Source organism: Prunus mume, linkage group LG8 (assembly GCF_029339155.1).
Source record: "Prunus mume cultivar Tortuosa linkage group LG8, ASM2933915v1, whole genome shotgun sequence".
In the NCBI taxonomy this organism is placed as follows: Eukaryota; Viridiplantae; Streptophyta; class Magnoliopsida; order Rosales; family Rosaceae; genus Prunus; species Prunus mume.
The window spans coordinates 3078219-3097683 of record NC_142705.1 but is presented as its reverse complement, the minus strand read 5'-3'; the positions used below and the strand labels follow the sequence as shown (position 1 = coordinate 3097683).

General features: G+C 36.1%; 2 protein-coding genes and 1 pseudogene across 3 annotated transcripts; 2 read left to right on the top strand and 1 right to left on the bottom strand.

Annotated features, from left to right (window-relative positions):
• The first annotated feature begins 915 nt into the window (after nt 1-915).
• Nucleotides 916-6254, top strand: AIM1 (Enoyl-CoA hydratase/isomerase family). The gene is made up of 18 exons (XM_089042115.1): nt 916-1317; nt 1415-1486; nt 1739-1801; nt 1894-1950; nt 2045-2112; nt 2232-2313; nt 2419-2474; nt 2643-2945; nt 3070-3156; nt 3492-3666; nt 3940-4061; nt 4301-4464; nt 4628-4882; nt 4985-5106; nt 5202-5323; nt 5467-5615; nt 5761-5899; nt 6056-6254. Exons 1-18 carry the CDS (start codon nt 1224-1226, stop codon nt 6098-6100), a joined length of 2175 nt encoding a protein of 724 aa, XP_088898241.1. The 5' UTR covers nt 916-1223; the 3' UTR covers nt 6101-6254.
• A 3873-nt stretch (nt 6255-10127) lies between these two features.
• On the bottom strand, nt 10128-15998 carry LOC103340980 (protein tesmin/TSO1-like CXC 5). 2 transcript variants are annotated; one of them, XM_008244452.3, is made up of 8 exons: nt 15318-15998; nt 14276-14383; nt 13847-14024; nt 12876-13235; nt 12477-12577; nt 12312-12406; nt 11349-11756; nt 10128-10747 (listed from the first exon to the last, which is right to left on the bottom strand). In XM_008244452.3, exons 1-8 carry the CDS (start codon nt 15605-15607, stop codon nt 10509-10511), a joined length of 1779 nt encoding a protein of 592 aa, XP_008242674.2. In that variant the 5' UTR covers nt 15608-15998; the 3' UTR covers nt 10128-10508. The 2 variants fall into 2 exon arrangements, with proteins under 2 accessions (XP_008242674.2, XP_088898242.1); XM_089042116.1 differs by lacking the exon at nt 14276-14383 and having other exon boundaries at nt 15318-15748.
• Nucleotides 15999-17522: 1524 nt separating this feature from the next.
• Nucleotides 17523-19150, top strand: LOC103340982 (methylthioribose kinase pseudogene; annotated as a pseudogene).
• Nucleotides 19151-19465: the final 315 nt, after the last annotated feature.

Here is a 19465-nt window from a genome sequence, read left to right as displayed (position 1 = left end):
ATTTAAATTATATAAAGGTCAAATTGTTTGTATAGATTACTACAATTCATATATGTCAATATTTGAAAATGTTATACAAAGCGTTAACATGTGTGTATTTTAAATCGATTCCAATGTACTATATGTAGCGATTTCAAATACATTCAATATAAAGTTTGTTTTTTTATAGCAAATGTCGCTTTGTTGTCAAATTCAAATCTTTCATTTAAAACACATTCAATTTTTTTTTTTAAAAAAAATACAAACTATATTGAGGGAGAGGGAATTGAAACTCAAGACATCAGCTGTAGATATGTAAATACTCTTAATCATTTGAGCTACAAACCCTTTGTCACGTACATGCATTTAAATGAAAGGAGATATTATATGTGATATGAACCTCATAGAAATTATTGCATTTAAAGCTAATTAAAGTATGTGCAGTGTTGTATAGCTCAATTGATTAAGTTATTCCATCTCCACCCATGTGGATAAAGCCTAAAGATTCAAAATTCTCAAACACCCAATGAATATTTGTGTAAACCCCCTAAATCGCTTGTACTTAAAAAAATATACTAATCATGGTTTGTGTTAATAGGAAGTTTTACCAATGTCTACCATATTGTTATTAGGATGATTATGTTTATAACATGTCATTTATACTATTTATTTATATATATATTATCAATACTATTTATTTATATTGATGTAATAAAATTCTATGGTCTTTTTATAAATAAAAAATACTAATTAAATTAGGTGAGCAAAAACAACTCTTTATATAACCAAAAAAAATGTAAATTAAAAAGAAAATATGGTTGTTGAGCAAAGGTTGTTAAAAAAACAAAAAGAAAGTGGGTGAGCAAAGCAAAAGGTGAACGAAGCGCTACAACGTGGAAGAATTGACTTGAATTCCAAAAGCCAGCTAATCAAATCAGAGACCTCCATCCTTTTCATCAGCAGCGGATCATTTCCTCCTCTTTTAACTAAAATTACCGCGTGGATCACGAAAATTGTTGGTAACGGTACGACTGCCTTGCAAGTTGCCACTAGTCACACTGAAGCCAAATTTCTCCACATCGCATTGCAGCGCCGAGCATTATTATCAATCAATCAATCAACAAACATATAAAAAGACCCACCCATACGCTGCGATCTCCTCATCGTCTTCATCATTATCAGCTCTCTTACTGTGTTTTCCTTGTCTTCTTCACGAAACCCTAAGAACTCTGGTTCGTGAATCCATGGCGAAGGTCAAGGTCACCTTGGAGGTCGGGAACGACGGCGTTGCTGTGATCACCATATTCAATCCCCCTGTCAACGCCTTGGCCATACCGAGTAATCAAGCTAGCTCTGCACCATATTTATCAAAAGTTGACGATTCATCTGGTTTTGATTTTCTTTTTTTTCGGATTGTTTTTCCGTGATGCTGCAGTTATAGCGGGGTTGAAGGAGAAGTTCGACGAAGTCGCGAGAAGAAATGATGTCAGGGCTATCGTTTTGACTGGTAATTAAGCTTTGATTCGTACTTTTTCGTTGAATTGTGCGGCAGTGCCGTTTTGTTTTGGTGATTTGGTGCTGTTCGATCCAATTCTGCCAATTGGTTATGCATTAACTGTTTTTTCTTTTCTGTGGTTCTGTTTTGTTTTTTTGTTAAAGAATCTAAGAGTGTTTGAATTTTTGTATTGCTTCTTCTTTGTGGATGTTTTACAGCTCAATTATATATTCTAATTGATTTTTTTTTTCTTCCTGAATGAAGGCAATGGAGGAAGGTTTTCTGGTGGATTTGATATCAATGTTTTCGAGAAGGTTCATAAGTCTGGTATGATTGAATGAACTATACTGTTCTCGCTATTTTAGCTTGAAGTAAAATGACGGATTGAGAACTCAATATCATATTTCGCGGTGTGGCAGGGGATGTTTCACTTATGCCCGATGTCTCTGTTGAATTTGTGGTTAACAAGCTTGAAGGTACTTACCAACATTACCTAAGGATACGGCTACTGGGCTCCATATTGAATACACTAATTAACAATTTCATTAATACTGTTTGTCTGTAAAATAGATTCAAAAAAACCTGTTGTTGCTGCTGTGGAAGGACTTGCACTTGGAGGTGGCTTGGAGTTGGCAATGGTTTGTGCTCCCATTGCCAAGCATACGCTTTTTAGATTTTCGTTGTTCTTAACTTTTGGTGGATAAAGTTGTTATCAGAATCTTTGTGCAATTACGTATTATTAGCAAATCTCATGCAGGGGTGCCATGCACGAATTGCTGCTCCAAGAACTCAACTTGGCCTGCCAGAGTTGACACTTGGAGTATTTCCAGGATTTGGAGGTGTAACTTTTATTCTACACTGACAATACATTGCAGACCTTTTTTATTTATTTATTTTTAAATTTAATGTTTCACTGAAATGTGAAAATACTGTTGCTATGTAAGGCACACAACGTCTTCCAAGACTTGTAGGGCTTCGTAAGGCAGTTGAAATGATGCTGGTAATTGGCCCCTTGACTTGTTTTTTATTTTTCAATTAGAAAATCATAGAGCTTCATACTGAAATATGTCGAGAAATGTGAAATAACCTATAACTTCGTCTTCTATCCTAAAATAATATAACTTCATCTTGTATTGGTTCCAATTTAGTGTTGCGTGGTACTTTTCAGTTATCCAAGTCAATCATGTCTGAAGAAGGGAAGAAGCTTGGTCTTATCGATGCTATTGTGCCTTCTCAAGAGTTGCTGAAAGTATCTCGTTTATGGGCTTTGGACATTGCTGAGAGGCGCAAACCTTGGTTGCACTCTCTTCACAGGACAGATAAGCTTGGTTCCCTGTCTGAGGCACGTGAGATACTGAAAGTTGCTAGACAACAAGCCAGGAAGACTGCTCCCAACATGCCTCAGCATCAAGCATGCCTTGATGTGATTGAGGATGGCATTGTTCATGGAGGATACAGTGGTGTTCTAAAGGTAATTTTGGTGTCATTGATTTTGGTTGTTGTACATGTCTGAACATCATCTTCTCTGAAGTTGTAGTGTGTTATGGCATGCCATTGGTTCACGTATGTTCTAACAATTGAAATTGTTGTTGCAGGAGGCTAAAATTTTTAAGGAGTTAGTTCTGTCAGACACTTCAAAAGGTCTTGTCCATGTCTTTTTTGCCCAACGTGCGACATCTAAGGTACAATCATGATGCACAAGTAGTTTCTTTACTAGGAGGTCCTGTCCGCATCATGACTGGAACTCCCTTGCATTAATGACATTGACATCTGTTCACATATCATGACTGGATCTGCATCAGCTTCACTTGCTTAAAGTTCTGCTCTTTCTTGTGGTTGATTCTGTAGTAACTCAATGCCACATCTTTCAAATTGTATTGATTCTATTGTTCAATGCCTCTGCTAAGCCTTTCAATATAGTGAAGGGTGATGGTTATCTTCTGCTGCAAAGAAGCAGTTTCTACATTATAGCCTCCTTTTCTTTCTCATTGCGTCATCTAAATATTAACTTATGCAGGTACCCAATGTTACTGATGTTGGCCTTAAACCAAGACATGTAAAGAAAGTTGCTGTTATTGGGGGAGGTCTGATGGGTTCTGGCATAGCTACGGCCCTTCTTCTGAGCAATATATATGTTGTTCTCAAGGAAGTCAACTCTGAATATCTCCAGAAGGGCATAAAAACGATAGAAGGTGGTTACCTCACTGGCAGGAATTCTTGAGATTTACCATTTTCCTATTTGTTATGAATGATCTATGGGATGAAGGCTGCAGTCCAGCATATGATTTTTTAAATTATTTTTGCTGTGGCATTTTTGGTTGTAAGTGAGGAAGTGAAAGATTTTGTTATTAAGCTAATAGGAATTGATAATATACCCTGGCATGTTTTGTGTGTATTTTGGAGAGATTCTACACCTGAAATATTTTAATCCTTTCTCATTGTTTTTTTTTTTTTGGTTTCCACAGCAAATGTTAAAGGATTAGTAACTAAAGGGAAGTTGACACAGGATAAGGCACAGCAAGCTCTCTCATTGCTTAAAGGTAGTTTGGACTACTCAGACTTCAAAGATGTGGATATGGTCATTGAGGTGAGGATTTTAAAATGCTAGATGTCTTCACTTCTTTTTCCCTTTTGGTTTCATGTATTGGGATTATTAACATTCCTCATTATGTTAGACATGAATTCTTGTGTTCATCTTTACCATCCACTTTTTTTGGCCAGAACATCCATTGTATATAACATTTTGTGTTAATGGAATTGTAAGATCTACATTTAATTACTCGGATTTCAATTAAAAATTCATTTGATGTTATTCTTTTTTTGCAGGCTGTGATTGAGAATGTTCCTCTCAAACAAAAAATTTTCGGTGAACTCGAGAAAGTATGCCCTTCTCACTGCATTTTGGCTACAAACACATCCACTATTGACCTCAATGTAGTAGGAGAAAAGACAAGCTCTCATGATCGCATTGTGGGGGCTCATTTTTTCAGGTTATTTGATGCATTCCGAAGAACAGACATCTTCATAACTCAAAGAAACATGCTTCTTAGCCACAATATGCATTTTATTATTATTGTGGAGTGCTTTTTTTTTTCTCTCTCTCTCTTTTTTTCGTACTTCATACTTTCGTTGACATCGCTCTTTTATGGCCAGTCCTGCTCATGTGATGCCTCTTCTTGAAATTGTACGAACAGAGAAGACTTCTGCACAAGTAATTCTTGATCTTTTGACGGTCGGAAAAATAATAAAGAAAGTTCCTGTGGTGGTTGGTAACTGCACGGGATTTGCAGTAAATCGAGCATTCTTTCCCTATTCACAAGGTGCACATATATTGCTCAACTCAGGAGTGGATGTATTCAGAATTGACAGGGTCATCAGCAATTTTGGTTTCCCTATTGGTCCATTCCAGTAACTTTCTTCCCTTGCACTACACCCAACTTTTTCATATAGAAAAATATACTTTGGCATTTCTGTGGATCAGAACTGCATTGTTTGACTCTTGACGTGCAGGCTTCAGGACTTGGCTGGCTATGGAGTAGCCCTTGCAGTTGGAAAGGAATTTGCTACTGCTTTCCCAGATCGCACTTTTAGATCTCCATTGGTTGAGATCTTGATCAAACATGGACGAAACGGTAGTGTAGAGCTTCACCAATGTTGTTAGACTTGTGGGGGTATTATAATGCTTTTACATGTTCTTTATTCCAAATTTTTTCTTTTGGAATTCTAGGTAAAAACAATGGGAAGGGATATTACATTTATGAAAAGGGAAGCAAGCCAAAACCTGATCTTTCTGTGCTACCAATTATTGAGGAATCTAGACGAGTTACCAATATTATGCCCGGTGGCAAGGTACTTTTGCTTTAGATAAGATAGTAGACACTAATTTGTGCACAACAATGCTATAATTGGAACTACCTTGTCTTGATGTAGTTGCTTTTCATAGCTTTATGTGATATTCATGCTAATTGTGTTTGCTGGACAATGGCTGGCAGCCTTTATCTGTTACAGACCAAGAAATTCTTGAGATGATACTCTTCCCTGTGGTGAATGAGGCATGTCGTATTCTAGATGAAGGAATAGCTGTTCGAGCATCGGACCTTGACATTGCATCTGTTCTTGGGATGAGTTTCCCATCTTACCGGTGAGTTGCATTTTGACCCTCATACCTGCTTGAACTTTGCTTTTGAATTGGCTGTAACTCAGTCATTTGGGCGTGTGTAATTTGAAATATGGTCCTTTGGTAGAGAGTAATTATTTTATTTGTTTCTTTCTTTGTTCTGTGGCAGGGGTGGTATTATATTTTGGGCAGACCTGGTTGGGCCTAAGCATATATACGATAGTCTCAAGAAATGGTCCGGAGTATATGGTAACTTTTACAGACCATCGAGATTTTTGGAAGAAAGAGCAATGAAGGGTGTGCCACTGGTAAGAACGACGATTCTTATTTTCGTTGTCGAATTTTTCCCTTTATTGGATTTGGATATATTAGAAGCTTTTCTCATTCTCCTCCAAAAAAAAAAAAACCTCTGAAGTAACTTCGAGATTTGAAGTAAATTCGTGACATTTTTTCTTGTCCTGCAGAGTGCACCCGCTTCGACATCCCCATCTTCAAGGTCACGTATGTAAGCAAGTAAAAAGCCTATTTCCAACCCCTTGTCGGGTATATGTGATATTCAGGAAAATAAGATTCGAGGAGTTGTTTCCTTGTAATATGTAAGGTGACTCTGATGATTTCGTAAGCAGTTGGTTTCCAAAATAAAAATATAAACCTTTCCCTTTATTCCTCACTCTTTGTGAATGGACTTATTAAGAACCACCCAAATTGGGGGCCGGCTGGCCATCTCGATCAGCGTCTTAGCAAGTGTGCTGTAAAATATTCGAAAATAAACAGCGTTTTCTTCACGTACTCATCGAAATTCAATTCGGAAATTTTGACTTGCTCCTTCACGTACATTCCATCTTTATCTAGCTTTGAAAGCCTGTGATGTGAACCATCAATATTTCTTTATCATTCAAAGCCACAAAATATTTCAGCATGAACCCTACTGGCTTCACACCCTCTGCAACACATTTTAAATCTGACTAGGACTGAGTAGTAACATCAAAAGAAAAAAGTTTGCTGCGACAGTCAACCGCATCAATTTTATTTTCAATGCAAAGAACGGCTTGAAATGTTTTCACTCTCGTATCAACATAAGTCCATGTTGTATCTTTAGAGAGTCTGATAAAGGCCATCACACAAAACTCCTCATATTATTCTTATCATATATATATATATATATATATATATATATAAACCTAACACATTCAAAGATCATTTATACAAAAAATTGAATCCGATATCATCTCTTGATTTATTGAAATTTTAGTATTTTTTGAAGCAGACTCCCACTACAGGTATCTCCCCTCTCCCAGTATATCTTAGTTTCTATGTTTTATAAAATATCTGACAGTACGTATTAAGACTCAAGCTCTCAAGTTAGGGACTCATCTCAGGTACGTCATCAGACTCAAGTTCTCATGGCCATATATAGAACTCACATGCCTTGGAGTTTATATTGTATTATAATACAAAAAAGATCACAAATTCACAATCATGATCCTCTGTGATCACATGAATTTCAGAGTTTAGGGTGACTTCTCATCTCAGCTATAATCTGTTTTTTAGGTTTTTTCTTTGTGTTTGGAGTAATATAAAAGTAAATTAAAGTACAAAGATAATACATTTACTTAAAATGTTTAGAATGAAGAAAAGGCAGAAAAAAAAGGCAATGGCTATCTCCTTTTTAATTACTTACGTTTGAATTATTATTTAGTTAGTGAATAATTAGTATTTAACTATTTTATTAAAGAAAAAAATTAATTACTAATTATTCACTAAAGAAATAATAATTAAAACATAATTACAAATGAAAGTAACTAAAAAAATGCTAAGATATTACTTAATTACTAAAAATAATTTTTTTTATAAAAAAAATTATAGACCTAAAGAAACTAAGTTTATATTTATTTTTATATAGCCGTGCGGCTGTATTCTGCCAGTAGAATATTAAATAGAATATTTCAACAGTATATCCGGGCGGCTATACTCTATAAGAAGAATTTTTCAATAGTATAGCCGAACGGCTATTATTTCAACAGTATGGCCGAGCGGCTATACTCTTTAAATAGAAACTTTCAACAGTATAGCGGCTATACTTTTAAATAGCATAATATGGATCTTAATTTTTTAATTACTTTAATTAGTAGTTATGTTTTAATTATTATCTAGTCAGTGAATAATTAGTATTTAAATATTTTATTAAAGAAAAAAATTTAATTACTATTTATTAAGTAATATAATTTATGAAGTTAATTAAAATATTTAATACTAATTATCCACTAAAGAAATAATAACTAAAACATAATTACAAATGAAAGTATCAAAAGAATTTTTTTGTAAAACTTTTTTGACCTAAATAATAAAAGTTTATATTTATTCTTTATAAAATACATACTATTCCAACCGTATAGCCGTGCGGCTATACTTAGAATATATATACCAACGAGCTATACTCTATAAGAATAATATTTCAAAGGTATCGCCGGGCGGCTATACGCTTTAAGTAGAAAGTTTCAACAGTATAGCCGGACGGCGAATACAATAAAATAGAAAGTTTCAACCGTATAGCCGTGCGGCGATACTCTAAAATAGAAAGTTTCACAGGTATAGCCGTTCGGCTAGACTCTACAATAGAAAGTTTCAAAAGTATAGCCGTTCGGCTAGACCCTAAAATAGAAAGTTTCAAAAAGCTACCCGGACGGCTATACCTTTTAATAGCATAATATGAAAATTTATTTTTTAATTACTTTAATTAGTAGTTATGTTTTAATTATTATCTAGTTAGTGAATAATTAGTATTTAAATATTTTATCAAAGGAAAAAAATTAATTACTATTTATTATGCAACATCTAATTATGCACTAAAAAGGTAATAATAAAAACATAATTACAAATAAAAGTAACTAAAAAATGCTAAGATATGAATAAATTGCTAAAAATAATTTTATTTTTTTAAATAAAATTTTGACCTAAAAGAAACTAAATTTATATTTATTTTTTATAAACTGCATACTATTTCAAAGGTATAGGCTATACTATGTAAGAAGAATATTAAATAGAATATTTAAACAGTATAGTCGTGCGGCGATACTCTATAAGTTTCGAACGCATAGCCGCCCGGCAATACTCTACAAGTATAATATTTCAATATGTGTTAACTAGAAAGTTTCAAGAGTATAGCCGCGTGGATATACCTTTATTATTAAAGAAAAAAAATTTAATTTCTATTTATTAAGTAATATAATTTATGAAGTTAATTAAAATATTTATACTAATTATCCACTAAATAAATATTAATTAAAACATAATTACAAATGAAAGTAACTAAAAAATGCTAAGATATTAATTAATTACTAAAAAAAAGACCTAAAGAAACTAAGTTTATATTTATTTTTTATACAACCTCCACAAAGAAAGGGAAGCCTCTGCTTCTGTTATTTCTTTCTTCTCTGCCAATGCCATGTATCTCCTTGTACGTACGGCTAAGGCTATTAATTCACGTTCCATATGTGTATATGCAGAAACAATTATTAGTGGCTAAACATCTAAAGGGAAACTCAAGCCTGCAGAGCAACGCAAAGCTACTCAAGGGAAACATAAGTTGTGTTCTTTTCGGCACTAACATAACTTATAGACTAAAAATTATTTATTGTTTTTACTAGATGTGAACATCAATGTGCTGGATAAAGAAACAACAAAGAAGAATGAGAGATTAAATTTTCACTGCATACCAATGCCATACCACCACCCCTTTCTGAAATTCTTAGGGTCTTGGGTCTTTTCTCATTTACTAAATCATCCACCGGACCACTCGCTTGTTTCAGCTGCTGGCTCAATAAGCATGAACAAAAATTTCCAATACTACCAGCAGGGGAGGAGACCAATTGAAGCAGCAAAATTTTAACCTTACGTACCATTATATTTATCTCTCTTGCCGTCTCTACACACTCTTTTTTTAAAATATTTTAATTTCCAACTTCAAAGATCCATAATCACAATTTTTTGTTCTTTCATAATTCATGGAATTATTGTACTATATTTTAGTCATAATGCTCCTTAATGGAAATTGCGGCCAACTGATTGAAACTGAAATGGAAAGGCATTGAATATGTTTGAGAGGGATTAGTCATTTGAAGAACACCATTTTGAAATTTGATAAGTGTACAATTCAAAAAGAATTCCAAATCTATTTTGTTTAAGAAAATAGGAACAAATAGTTTCTTGTGTTTAGAGCATAGAACCGTTCATGTTTTACTCATGCGAGAGATTTCATGTTTCTAAGTACAACTTTTTCGATGAAGAAAAGAAGCATGGAGAGGAATACCTAGAATGTTTTAAGGTTTAGGGTTAAGGGTTTAGGCTGGCTACAAACCTCAAAATTTTCAAGGGTTGAAAAAAAGGTAACCAAAAGTTGCTATTGGGATAAAATCCCCTTCGTTCTCTTCCTTAGAGAATGGGAAAACCTTTTGTGAAGAAAGAACGGCACTTGAAAGAGGCAACGAAAATTGTTAAACACAAGGCGCATAATTAAGAGTAATGAAATTACTCCAGTAAGGAAAACTAAGTTACATATTATTTCCACGATAAGTGGTAAATGCTCGCTGTTTCTCCACATGTGCAAAGATCAAAATCCTAACATGTAGGCAATACTATGATGTTAATTTGTATGTAACGATCTAAAATGATATCTTGTGCAATTACAAGGCTCTTCATTTTACACCACTTCGACCTCACTATGGTTAAAGCTAACAAAAAAAAAACACTAATCTATAAATATATTAATAACCTTAAAAGAAGAAAAGAGAAAAATGGGATACCTCTAAGAGTTGTTCCTAACTTCCTAGTACTGTTGTCTTGCGCTGAGACGTAGACAAGTCAAAGAAAAACAATACCTTGGGCAAATCTTGTGTGCTAAATCTTTACAGGTCTGTTTTAATCTTTCGGTCTACTTTCTCCATTTTCCGGATGGGAGGGAGTTTTACTAACGGCTAACGCAGCAACCATATGTGGTGTTGTCGTCTTGGCCGTGAGTGGAACAGCAGGTTTTGCTACACCATTGCTAACTGGTCCCTGCTGATTTCCTGTTTCCATTCTTGCCTTTGTACTGCCATTGCTGGGCTGCTCTTTTTGAGTTTCTGCTTCACTCCGGGCTAATGATGAGCACTTTGTTTCTGCAAGGTTAAATGGAAGAGGTACATTGATTGCCAATGTTCAAGTGGTGAAAGAAAAATAAATTCTAAATAATGTTAACAAATTATCTGAACCGTGGACTGCAGACGCTAATTGCAATCTCAACCCTTTTTTTTTTTTGGTTGGAAATGAGATTTCAACTTAAGTGAACTAATTGCCATCAGTTCTTGTCAATTCTTTTTTTTTATTTTTTATTTTTTAAAACAAATTATATATTTTGAATGCCTATCAAGATCAGGGCCATGCAACACTGCAGGGGCACCCGCCGTTCGGGGGTTGTAATTACAGTAGTATTGTGGATGTGTAATTACAAGGGGATGTATAACTACAATTGTAATGTGGATGTGTAATTACAGCTGGATGACTGTAATTCAAAGTTTCTGATTGCAGAGTCGTGCACCTAGCTTTTCACAAGGAAACAACCACTCTAGATAAACCTACAAGATAAAGTATCCAAACAATAAAACAAAAATTAACTATCCTGACAGTTTTTAGCCTGAACAGTGAAAGAGGGTTTGGTTATTATGGAAAACTTTTAACTTATACCATATTTAGTCCAGATAAGAAAAAGGATCGACTTGCCTTTTATTTCTCCAAAAGTAATGAGCCTATTAAGACAATCTCGGAACTTCGTCAAAACAATCCTTTCCTGTTCTGCATAGACCTCTGTCATTCCTTGTCCATTAGGCAACTGTGAAGATGTGTTGCAGCGATTGCCCATTAATCCATTAGGAGAAGCAGCTGACATGAACATTGTATCTTGTTCATCACACATCAATGCCAAAGTTGCAGGAGACATTGGCCTCCCTTTGGGCACATCAGCACCATCTGAACTGGAATCATCAGGGCTGATTTTATCAGCCTCATTTGCACTAGAACAATCATCAGCCACAGCTTTCTGAGCATCAGATTCCTTTTGGCTTTGCAACCTATCTTGTGTCGTTGAAGCAAGGGAAGTCTCTGTCGGCTTCTCTGCTGTATTCCTTTGTTCTGGGATAGATTGGACATACTAATGTTCAGTCATACCAAGGCACAAATTTTTATATTTACTACAACCATTTGAAAGGTCACTACGTAATAGATAATTTACAATTGAATTTTTCCTATAATGCCCTATTAGTAGTTAAATGTGTCTTTACCCAGATAAAGACAAACCAAAATCAGATGAGAGATGGAAGGTGATTTATTGGAAGGTAGATTATAGTTCTCGCTTAACTAGTAAAACTTAATTTACCACACAAGTGATGTTTCACAGCTCATTGTCTAGGTAGAAATGACTATATGTTCCGGAGAAATTCACAGTCAGTATTATCACTTTTAACACCCAAGCATTTTTCTTCTTAAAGAGATGCACTCCAAACATTTTCCAGATTTAATCATTTTATGGTCCATGGTGTGATACTACCCAACTCTCAATATCTCATCCCTAAGATCATTTGCAGTCATTCAGGCTAAGACAACCTTCTGTGAAAGGAAGAAAATATATCATTTTACACGATGAATTCTGAAGACTAGTGATTCGTCATACATGAAACAATAAACTACCTGCAAGTGTCTTTGCAGCTTCTTCTGCTACAACAACCAAAACTGAACAAAGCTCCTTCAAGTCCTGTGGTTGTATGATGTCTGCTAGGAGAGACCTTCAACAACCATACACAAATTAGTTTCATACCACGTACTTTAGTAGTTTATAACGAAAACCAATTATACCTGTATGTAAACTTAGAAGGCCCTAATCCTGCAGCACCACCAAGACGATTAACAGGGACCGAAGCCAGAGAAGAGGGAGCAGGGGGTCTGATATGGTTTCCCTGAAAATTATATGAAACACACATTTAATGATGCTATCCCAAAACATAACATGGTATCAAAGAAACATACACATAGAGCATTCCGCATTTAACCACCAAAATCAGTGTCAGGATGAAGTAAACCGGAAAAAAAATAATCTGAATCTCAATAAACATGATTTCTACTAGTAATCTTAATAGGTCAGGGGAGTTTCTCAAAAATCATACTCTTAGTACCATACTAGCAACATTTTTTCCATTGAGTAAACACCAACTAATTTGTCCAAAGTTATTTGTTATACTATGAGACCAAATTTACCTGTTGGAACTGTCCAATCCTGTGAATTGATGGATCCTTGGCTGTCGGTCCAAAGAGTTCCTGACCTTTTCTTTTCTTGGATATTGGGGGTGATGAAGCATAGCCAGAGGATCCAATAGCTCCTGTAATGGCAGCATTTGCTGCCTGTTGAAGATATGCCATGTTGTTTCCATGGTCCCCATGGAATAAAGCTTGTCTCTCTTCACTTCCCTCAAAGTTCTTACAGTCTATGCATTTACAGTTCTCAGAGCAGAGAATGTTGGCTTGGAAGCATTCACAGTATTTCTTCAGGCACCCTGATTTCTTGCAATGGCATCCTTTGTTGTGCTTTCCCAAGATCAGAACCTCACCAGCTTCCTCCTACACATTTCCAAGCCAGCCCACAATAACATCCAATGAAGGGTTTTATAGTTAAAGCCACTGATAGCAGAATATTTAATACAGTTCTAATTAACAGGTATAAAATTCAATTTGTTACTGGAGTAAAACAAGGAATCAACTTTCATCTAAGCCATTTTTGTGATGGTATAACAAAGCAAAAAACATAGAAAATTCATCCAAAATGGAAAGACCATACACACCACAAACTCATAAACCATTCAAAAGAAATTCGACATGTAATGATACTCTCATACACTCCTACAAGACTTAATTGATTGCAGAGCAATGTTATGTCCTCAAATTCTTAGCAAAGCCAGTGGAGCAAAAAAGGTCAGGTTTACAATCGTAATGAAGTAATAATTTCATCACTTAAAAACAATAAAAAGCACCAGTCAGAAGTTCATGATGTCATGCACACTAAAACGTAGCTTTCAGTACAAAGTTTCATATCAGATGAAGCCAACAAAATCTATTGAAAAAAAAAAAATAACAAGATATCCTTGAATGCTATCAACTTTAAACTATCATAAAAGGTAAAAGAAAATAGCCATCATGTCTGAAAGTAGTCCATCAAACTAAGAGAAACATACCCGAGTATCCCTTGGTCCATGAGGGCTACTTGCAATTTTTGGCCTGAATGCATTTGGATTACGCTCTAATGTAGCTTCAACTGCATCTCTCCTAGCACCTTCATTTTCAACATTATTGCAACAGTTTACACAGTTGCAACCATCACAGTAAATTCCAGATGCAAAACACTCACAATACCTGGTCACAAGATAACAAGGAAATCGCTTCATGTCAACGTTCATGTTTCTGCGTGCATGGGTTATAGTTCTTTGTAACACAAAATTCACGTAAATTGAACATTGCTGATGACGATTAAGAATTTCAAAAGAGACTTAAACGAAGCATTAAAATTTAAGGTTAAGAAAATCAGAAGAACTGTAACAAAATATCAACTCCTGGATGGAATGGTCTTTACATACAAACCTAGTGCAGAGAAGTTATGCACTTACAGCTTTAAGCAGCGAGAGTGTTTACAATTACACTGTTTTTGCTTCTTAGGAGTACCATCTTTTGCATCAACATTGGGTCTTGGTCTTGATTTTGGGGATTCTGGTTTCCTAAGAAAGAAAAATAACAGTGTTTAAATATAAATAAACAGAGGTTTCACATGAAGATTTTCACTTTAAGCCACACTGGTATCTTCAGATGTGCCTCTACGTGCAAATAAACAGAGGTTGTACAAAAAAAATTCAGTAAATGCATTAAAGGAACAAAGATTGATCATCAATCATAACCAACATTACAACTCAAATCCAGAAGGAAAGCAAGTCAATGCCTCTTGGTAAGGCATCCTTTCCTTGGAGGTGGAAATCAGGGTCCCAAAATCCCGGACTCAGTTCAACGAATGTTGTGTAAAATAAAAGAAGTCAATACTCACATTTAAAAGGGTATGAGATATTGTAAATTGAAATTGAGAAAGAGGCAAAGAGAGATTTTGATCGCAGACTAAAGCATCTTTAATCAAAACTAAATTATCAGAAGAAAAAAAGCCCCGTAGGAGTAGCTCGTGGCAAACACATGGCTTCCCCACCCCATCTGCCCACCCAAACAAAAAACGTGAATTCAAAGTATGAATTCATCAAATGAAATTATTTTGGAAACACAAATTTAATTCTCCCATTCGTTTACAAATGCAGTAGTTCAAGTAACCGAACTTTAGCAATTCGAATAGCAAACTCGTATTAAACACTCCCAAAAATACCCAAAACATAACCAGTTCGCCCTCCAAAATCAATCCTTCAAACAAAATCAAAAGATTGTTTAATAGACCCCAAAATATACCAGCTCACAGACTAAATTCTCGAAAACAATGCTCTCAAGCCGCCTCCAATTTTGAGCAGTTTTCCCACATTACCTCACAATCCAAAATCCGAACTTCTCAATCAAATTGAACTAATAAGCAACCAACGGACCATACAATTATTAAGCGGCAATATTTTTCCCAACAAATTAAACTTCATTGCATATTCATATGAAAAGCTACAAACTTACACAGGCCTCACTGAAGATATGGGCGGCTGCGGTGGAACGGGTACCGGCACAGACACTACAGGTGGCTTTGGCTGACTCTGTTGCACCGACACGGTCGCCAGTTGCGGTTTAGGGAGCTCCGGCAGGGCCACACTCGCCGGTGCGCCACCAAATCCCGTGAAATCCAGCTGCCTCGCAAGCTTCTTCGCCGGAACATCGCTCATCGAAGACGAAGATGACGTCGTAGCGGCTGGTGCCGCATCCGATTGCCCCTTCGTCGGAGCCGACTCGTCCCCGTCAGCTTCCCCCATCAAATATAAAAATTCAAATTTCACCAAAGTTTCGAATTTTTTCCTCTGCGGATAAACTCAATCCAGTGATTACTGTCAGATAATAGCCGAAATTTTCCAAATTTCACGGTTTCAGATCCAAAATACAATCGGATTCATCTAAAAGATTCAAACACTCCTGTGCGAATTTGCAGCTCAAGATTCGCGGCGAAGCTCGGCCAGTGGTGGCTGCAATCCAAACGACGCCGAATTGTAAAACGGAGAGGGTGAGAGAAAAAAAAAATTCTTAAAGAGAAAATGTATAGAGAAAAAACGAGGCTTTGAGAATTAGATAGGGGACTGAGAAGAGAGAAGGCAGCAAAGGCCCTCTTTTCTGGTTCTTCTTCTTTCTCCTTCGTCTCTCCTCCCTCTCTCTTGCTGTGTTTTGAATTTCAATTTTGTGATTTTTTGACGGTGAGATTGGGATCCTAGGTTTGATCTGGCGGTGAGTGTTAAAAGTGGTAATCGACGGTGTGAATTCATAGAAGAGAGTAAGGTCAGCGGTTGGCCGTCAGATTTAGTAAGATTACAAATTTTCCACCAAAGTGAAAGTGGTGTGATGAGACACTGAATGGAAGTATCTTACGGAAATCAAAATCCTGTGTGCACAGCACCAGGGAAAAAATTGATTTTCGGGGTTAGATTCTGACACGTGTTGTATAGGTGGACTGCGTGATTGGAGAGATCACGTATTGATTTGGATTGGGGTGGTGAAAAACCGGGTTAATTTTAATAAGATTCGGCCCAGTAAAACGGTTAAAGAGTAGAAGTAAATAAAATAGAGTTGGCGCTAAAAAAGGTCGTGTTGGAAATTGCACACTTTGAGGTAGCTAGTTAATTGGGATTGGAATATTGGTTCGGTCAACAAGTCTTTATGATTTGTGATTGGAGATTTTTCTTAGTTGGTACGAAGCACGGAATGGACGGACAGGATGCGGAAGAACAATCTCTTCTCAACTGAAACACACAAAAACACGTGCTGAATTCATGTCAACAAAAAAAAAATTCTATTTAAAATGTAATTCTGTTTCTCAAATCCTAAATTAATTACAAAAACGTCTTGCTTTGAATTGGATCAATAAAAACCTATATTTTAACCACAAGGTGTGTTGCGGTTATTACTTTTTTTTTTTCTTCTTCTTATAATTTTGTTTAAACTAATATTTGTGGAAAGCCCTAATATTTTCAATGAAAATTCAAAGTGTCCTCCTCTTAAACAATGACTACAATTCTATACTTACCAATTTTCTGTCTTATATTATTGCCTCATTACATTATTAGGTCATATAATCTAATTCTTTAACGTAATAATGTAGTGTGCACGTCAGACAGATTGAGGGAAAAAGTTGAAAAAAGAAGTATGTCTTAGCTTTAAATGTTTTCCTCTAATTCTCTTTAAAAAATTCAATTATAAATAACTGATTAATATGAACTTTACCAAAATTGCAAGATGAAAATAGGAAAACATCTTTTCAATAATCAATTCGAGTAAATGTCCTTGGGGTTTGAACATGAGACCACTAATATGCATGCAAATGCTCTTATCACTAAATTATATGGATTCGTTGATGACATTAAAAGTATCGTTCAATATATCATTGAGATGATAAAAAGGAATCCAACTATTACTTGTCATAAATTAACAAAACCTTAAGCAGCCTTATGAGATTAATTATGACATTTTGTTCAAATACGAATCCATACTACTTGCTCGACCAAGTTCAATGCAGCCCTAGCAGGAAGTCTCCCAATTGCCTAATTCTCTTACAAAGTCCAAAACATTGAATCTTCACTGTCCAATCCATATCTAATTCCCACGTTATGCATACATCATTCATGAATCATGATAAAAAGACCTCCCTATTTATGTACCTTTTTGTTTTGGTCAATGTAATTCTATTCAAATAAATTGAAAAGGATTACAGTGGGGAGGAGAACCACAAGCTAAAGATAAAACAGACCTCCCTGTTTATGTACCTTCTCAACCCAAAAGCACAAGACATCAAACAGCCATGGCTAAGGCTTTCTCTGAGTTTCGGCCACTGGACGAGACATCCCTCATAGACTACATAAAATCTGTACCCTCTCTCTGTTCCAAGCTCCACAACAACCTCAACGGCTTGGAAATCAAAGAAGTAGGAGATGGCAACCTCAACTTCGTCTTCATCGTCGTTGGTTCTTCTGGTTCTTTTGTCATCAAGCAGGCTCTTACATACGTGCGTAGCATAGGCGAGGCATGGCCAATGTCAAAAGACCGAGCCTATTTTGAAGCAGCGGCGCTGAAAAAACACGGTCATTTGTGTCCCGGCCACGTGCCTGAAGTTTATCATTTTGATCACACTATGTCGTTGATTGCAATGCGTTACTTGAAGCCTCCGCATATCATTCTGAGAAAAGGGTTGGTTGCTGGGATTGAGTACCCTCTGCTGGCGGACGACATGTCGGATTATATGTCGAAGACTCTGTTTTACACTTCCCTCATTTACAATTCCACAACAGAGCACAAACAAGGTGTTGCTGAGTTCTGTGGGAATGTGGAGATGTGCAGGCTCACCGAGCAGGTCGTTTTTTCTGATCCTTATAAAGTTTCTGAATATAATCGATGGACCTCTCCTTATCTTGATTCTGATGCTGCGGCTCTGAGGGAAGATGAGGCTTTGAAGATTGAGGTTGCTGAGTTGAAATCTCTCTTCTGTGAGAGAGCCCAAGCTCTGATACATGGAGATCTTCATACCAGTTCCGTAATGGTGACCCAAGAATCAACCCAAGTTATAGACTCTGAATTTGCATTTTATGGGCCAATGGGTTTTGATGTTGGTGCTTTTTTGGGCAACTTGATTTTGGCTTTTTTTGCACAAGATGGGCATGCGGATGAAAAGAATGATAGAGAAGCATACAAAGGTTGGATTTTGAGGACAATTGAGAACACTTGGAATCTTTTTCAGAACAAGTTTATAGCTCTGTGGGATCAGCACAAAGATGGTTCTGGTGAGGCCTATCTGCCTGCGATTTACAACAGCTCTGAGATTCAGCAGCTTGTGCAGAAGAAATTTATGGAAGATTTGTTTCATGACACCCTGGGATTTGGTGCTGCCAAGATGATAAGGAGAATTGTTGGAGTGGCGCATGTTGAGGATTTTGAGGCGATCAGTGATGCTAGCAAACGGGCGGGTTGCGAGCGAAGGGCTCTTCAGTTGGCAAAGCTGCTTCTCAGTGAGAGGCGAAAATTTCAGAACATTGCTCAAGTTGTTTCAGCCATTAAACAAGGCAAATAATAATGCATAGTGGTTCCTTAAACGAATTGCAGGTTATAAGTGTTCATCCTCCATTCAAGGTCCAGTGCCCGTTTCCATTCGAGGTCCCGTGTTCGTTTCCTCCTGCACCTAAGATCCGTGTGTTCGTTTTCTCGCCCTACAACAGATTCTGATATAAATTGCTCCCTCAGATTACCGCATAAGTCTGGTTTTTAATTTTCTTTAAATAGTGATAAAAAATAATTATAATAAAGAAATTATAGTACGATAAGGCCTTTTTGGCAGGGCATCGGAAGTTTGTTTAATTTCCAATTATACTCATATTAGATAATAATAAGAAATGCATTTAATGCTATATCATAATTCTACATTGTTAATGAGTACAAATTGTTCATTAAAAAGGTGCATTTAATGCTGACGTTAGTTTCCCACGAGAAGGAAAAATTGGAGGATTTCAATTTCTTCCCCCCCAACCCCTTATGTAAGAGGCAACCATCTCCTACAATTTCCAAGCAATATGGTCATTAAAAAGGTGCATTTAATGCTGGACTTACCAAACATGATTTCCCATTTGTGTGTTTAAGAA

What these genes read in the sequence shown, in the direction of transcription:
- AIM1 (XM_089042115.1), top strand. Translation starts at nt 1,224, where the DNA reads ATGGCGAAGGTCAAGGTCACCTTGGAGGTCGGGAACGACGGCGTTGCT. An exon ending in GTGGCTTGGAGTTGGCAATG is followed by an intron (nt 2,113 to 2,231) that starts GTTTGTGCTCCC and finishes AATCTCATGCAG; the next exon opens with GGGTGCCATGCACGAATTGC. An exon ending in ATATTATGCCCGGTGGCAAG is followed by an intron (nt 5,324 to 5,466) that starts GTACTTTTGCTT and finishes AATGGCTGGCAG; the next exon opens with CCTTTATCTGTTACAGACCA.
- LOC103340980 (XM_008244452.3), bottom strand. Translation starts at nt 15,607, where the DNA reads ATGGGGGAAGCTGACGGGGACGAGTCGGCTCCGACGAAGGGGCAATCG. An exon ending in ATGGACCAAGGGATACTCGG is followed by an intron (nt 13,236 to 13,846) that starts GTATGTTTCTCT and finishes GGAAATGTGTAG; the next exon opens with GAGGAAGCTGGTGAGGTTCT. An exon ending in GGATTGGACAGTTCCAACAG is followed by an intron (nt 12,578 to 12,875) that starts GTAAATTTGGTC and finishes TATAATTTTCAG; the next exon opens with GGAAACCATATCAGACCCCC.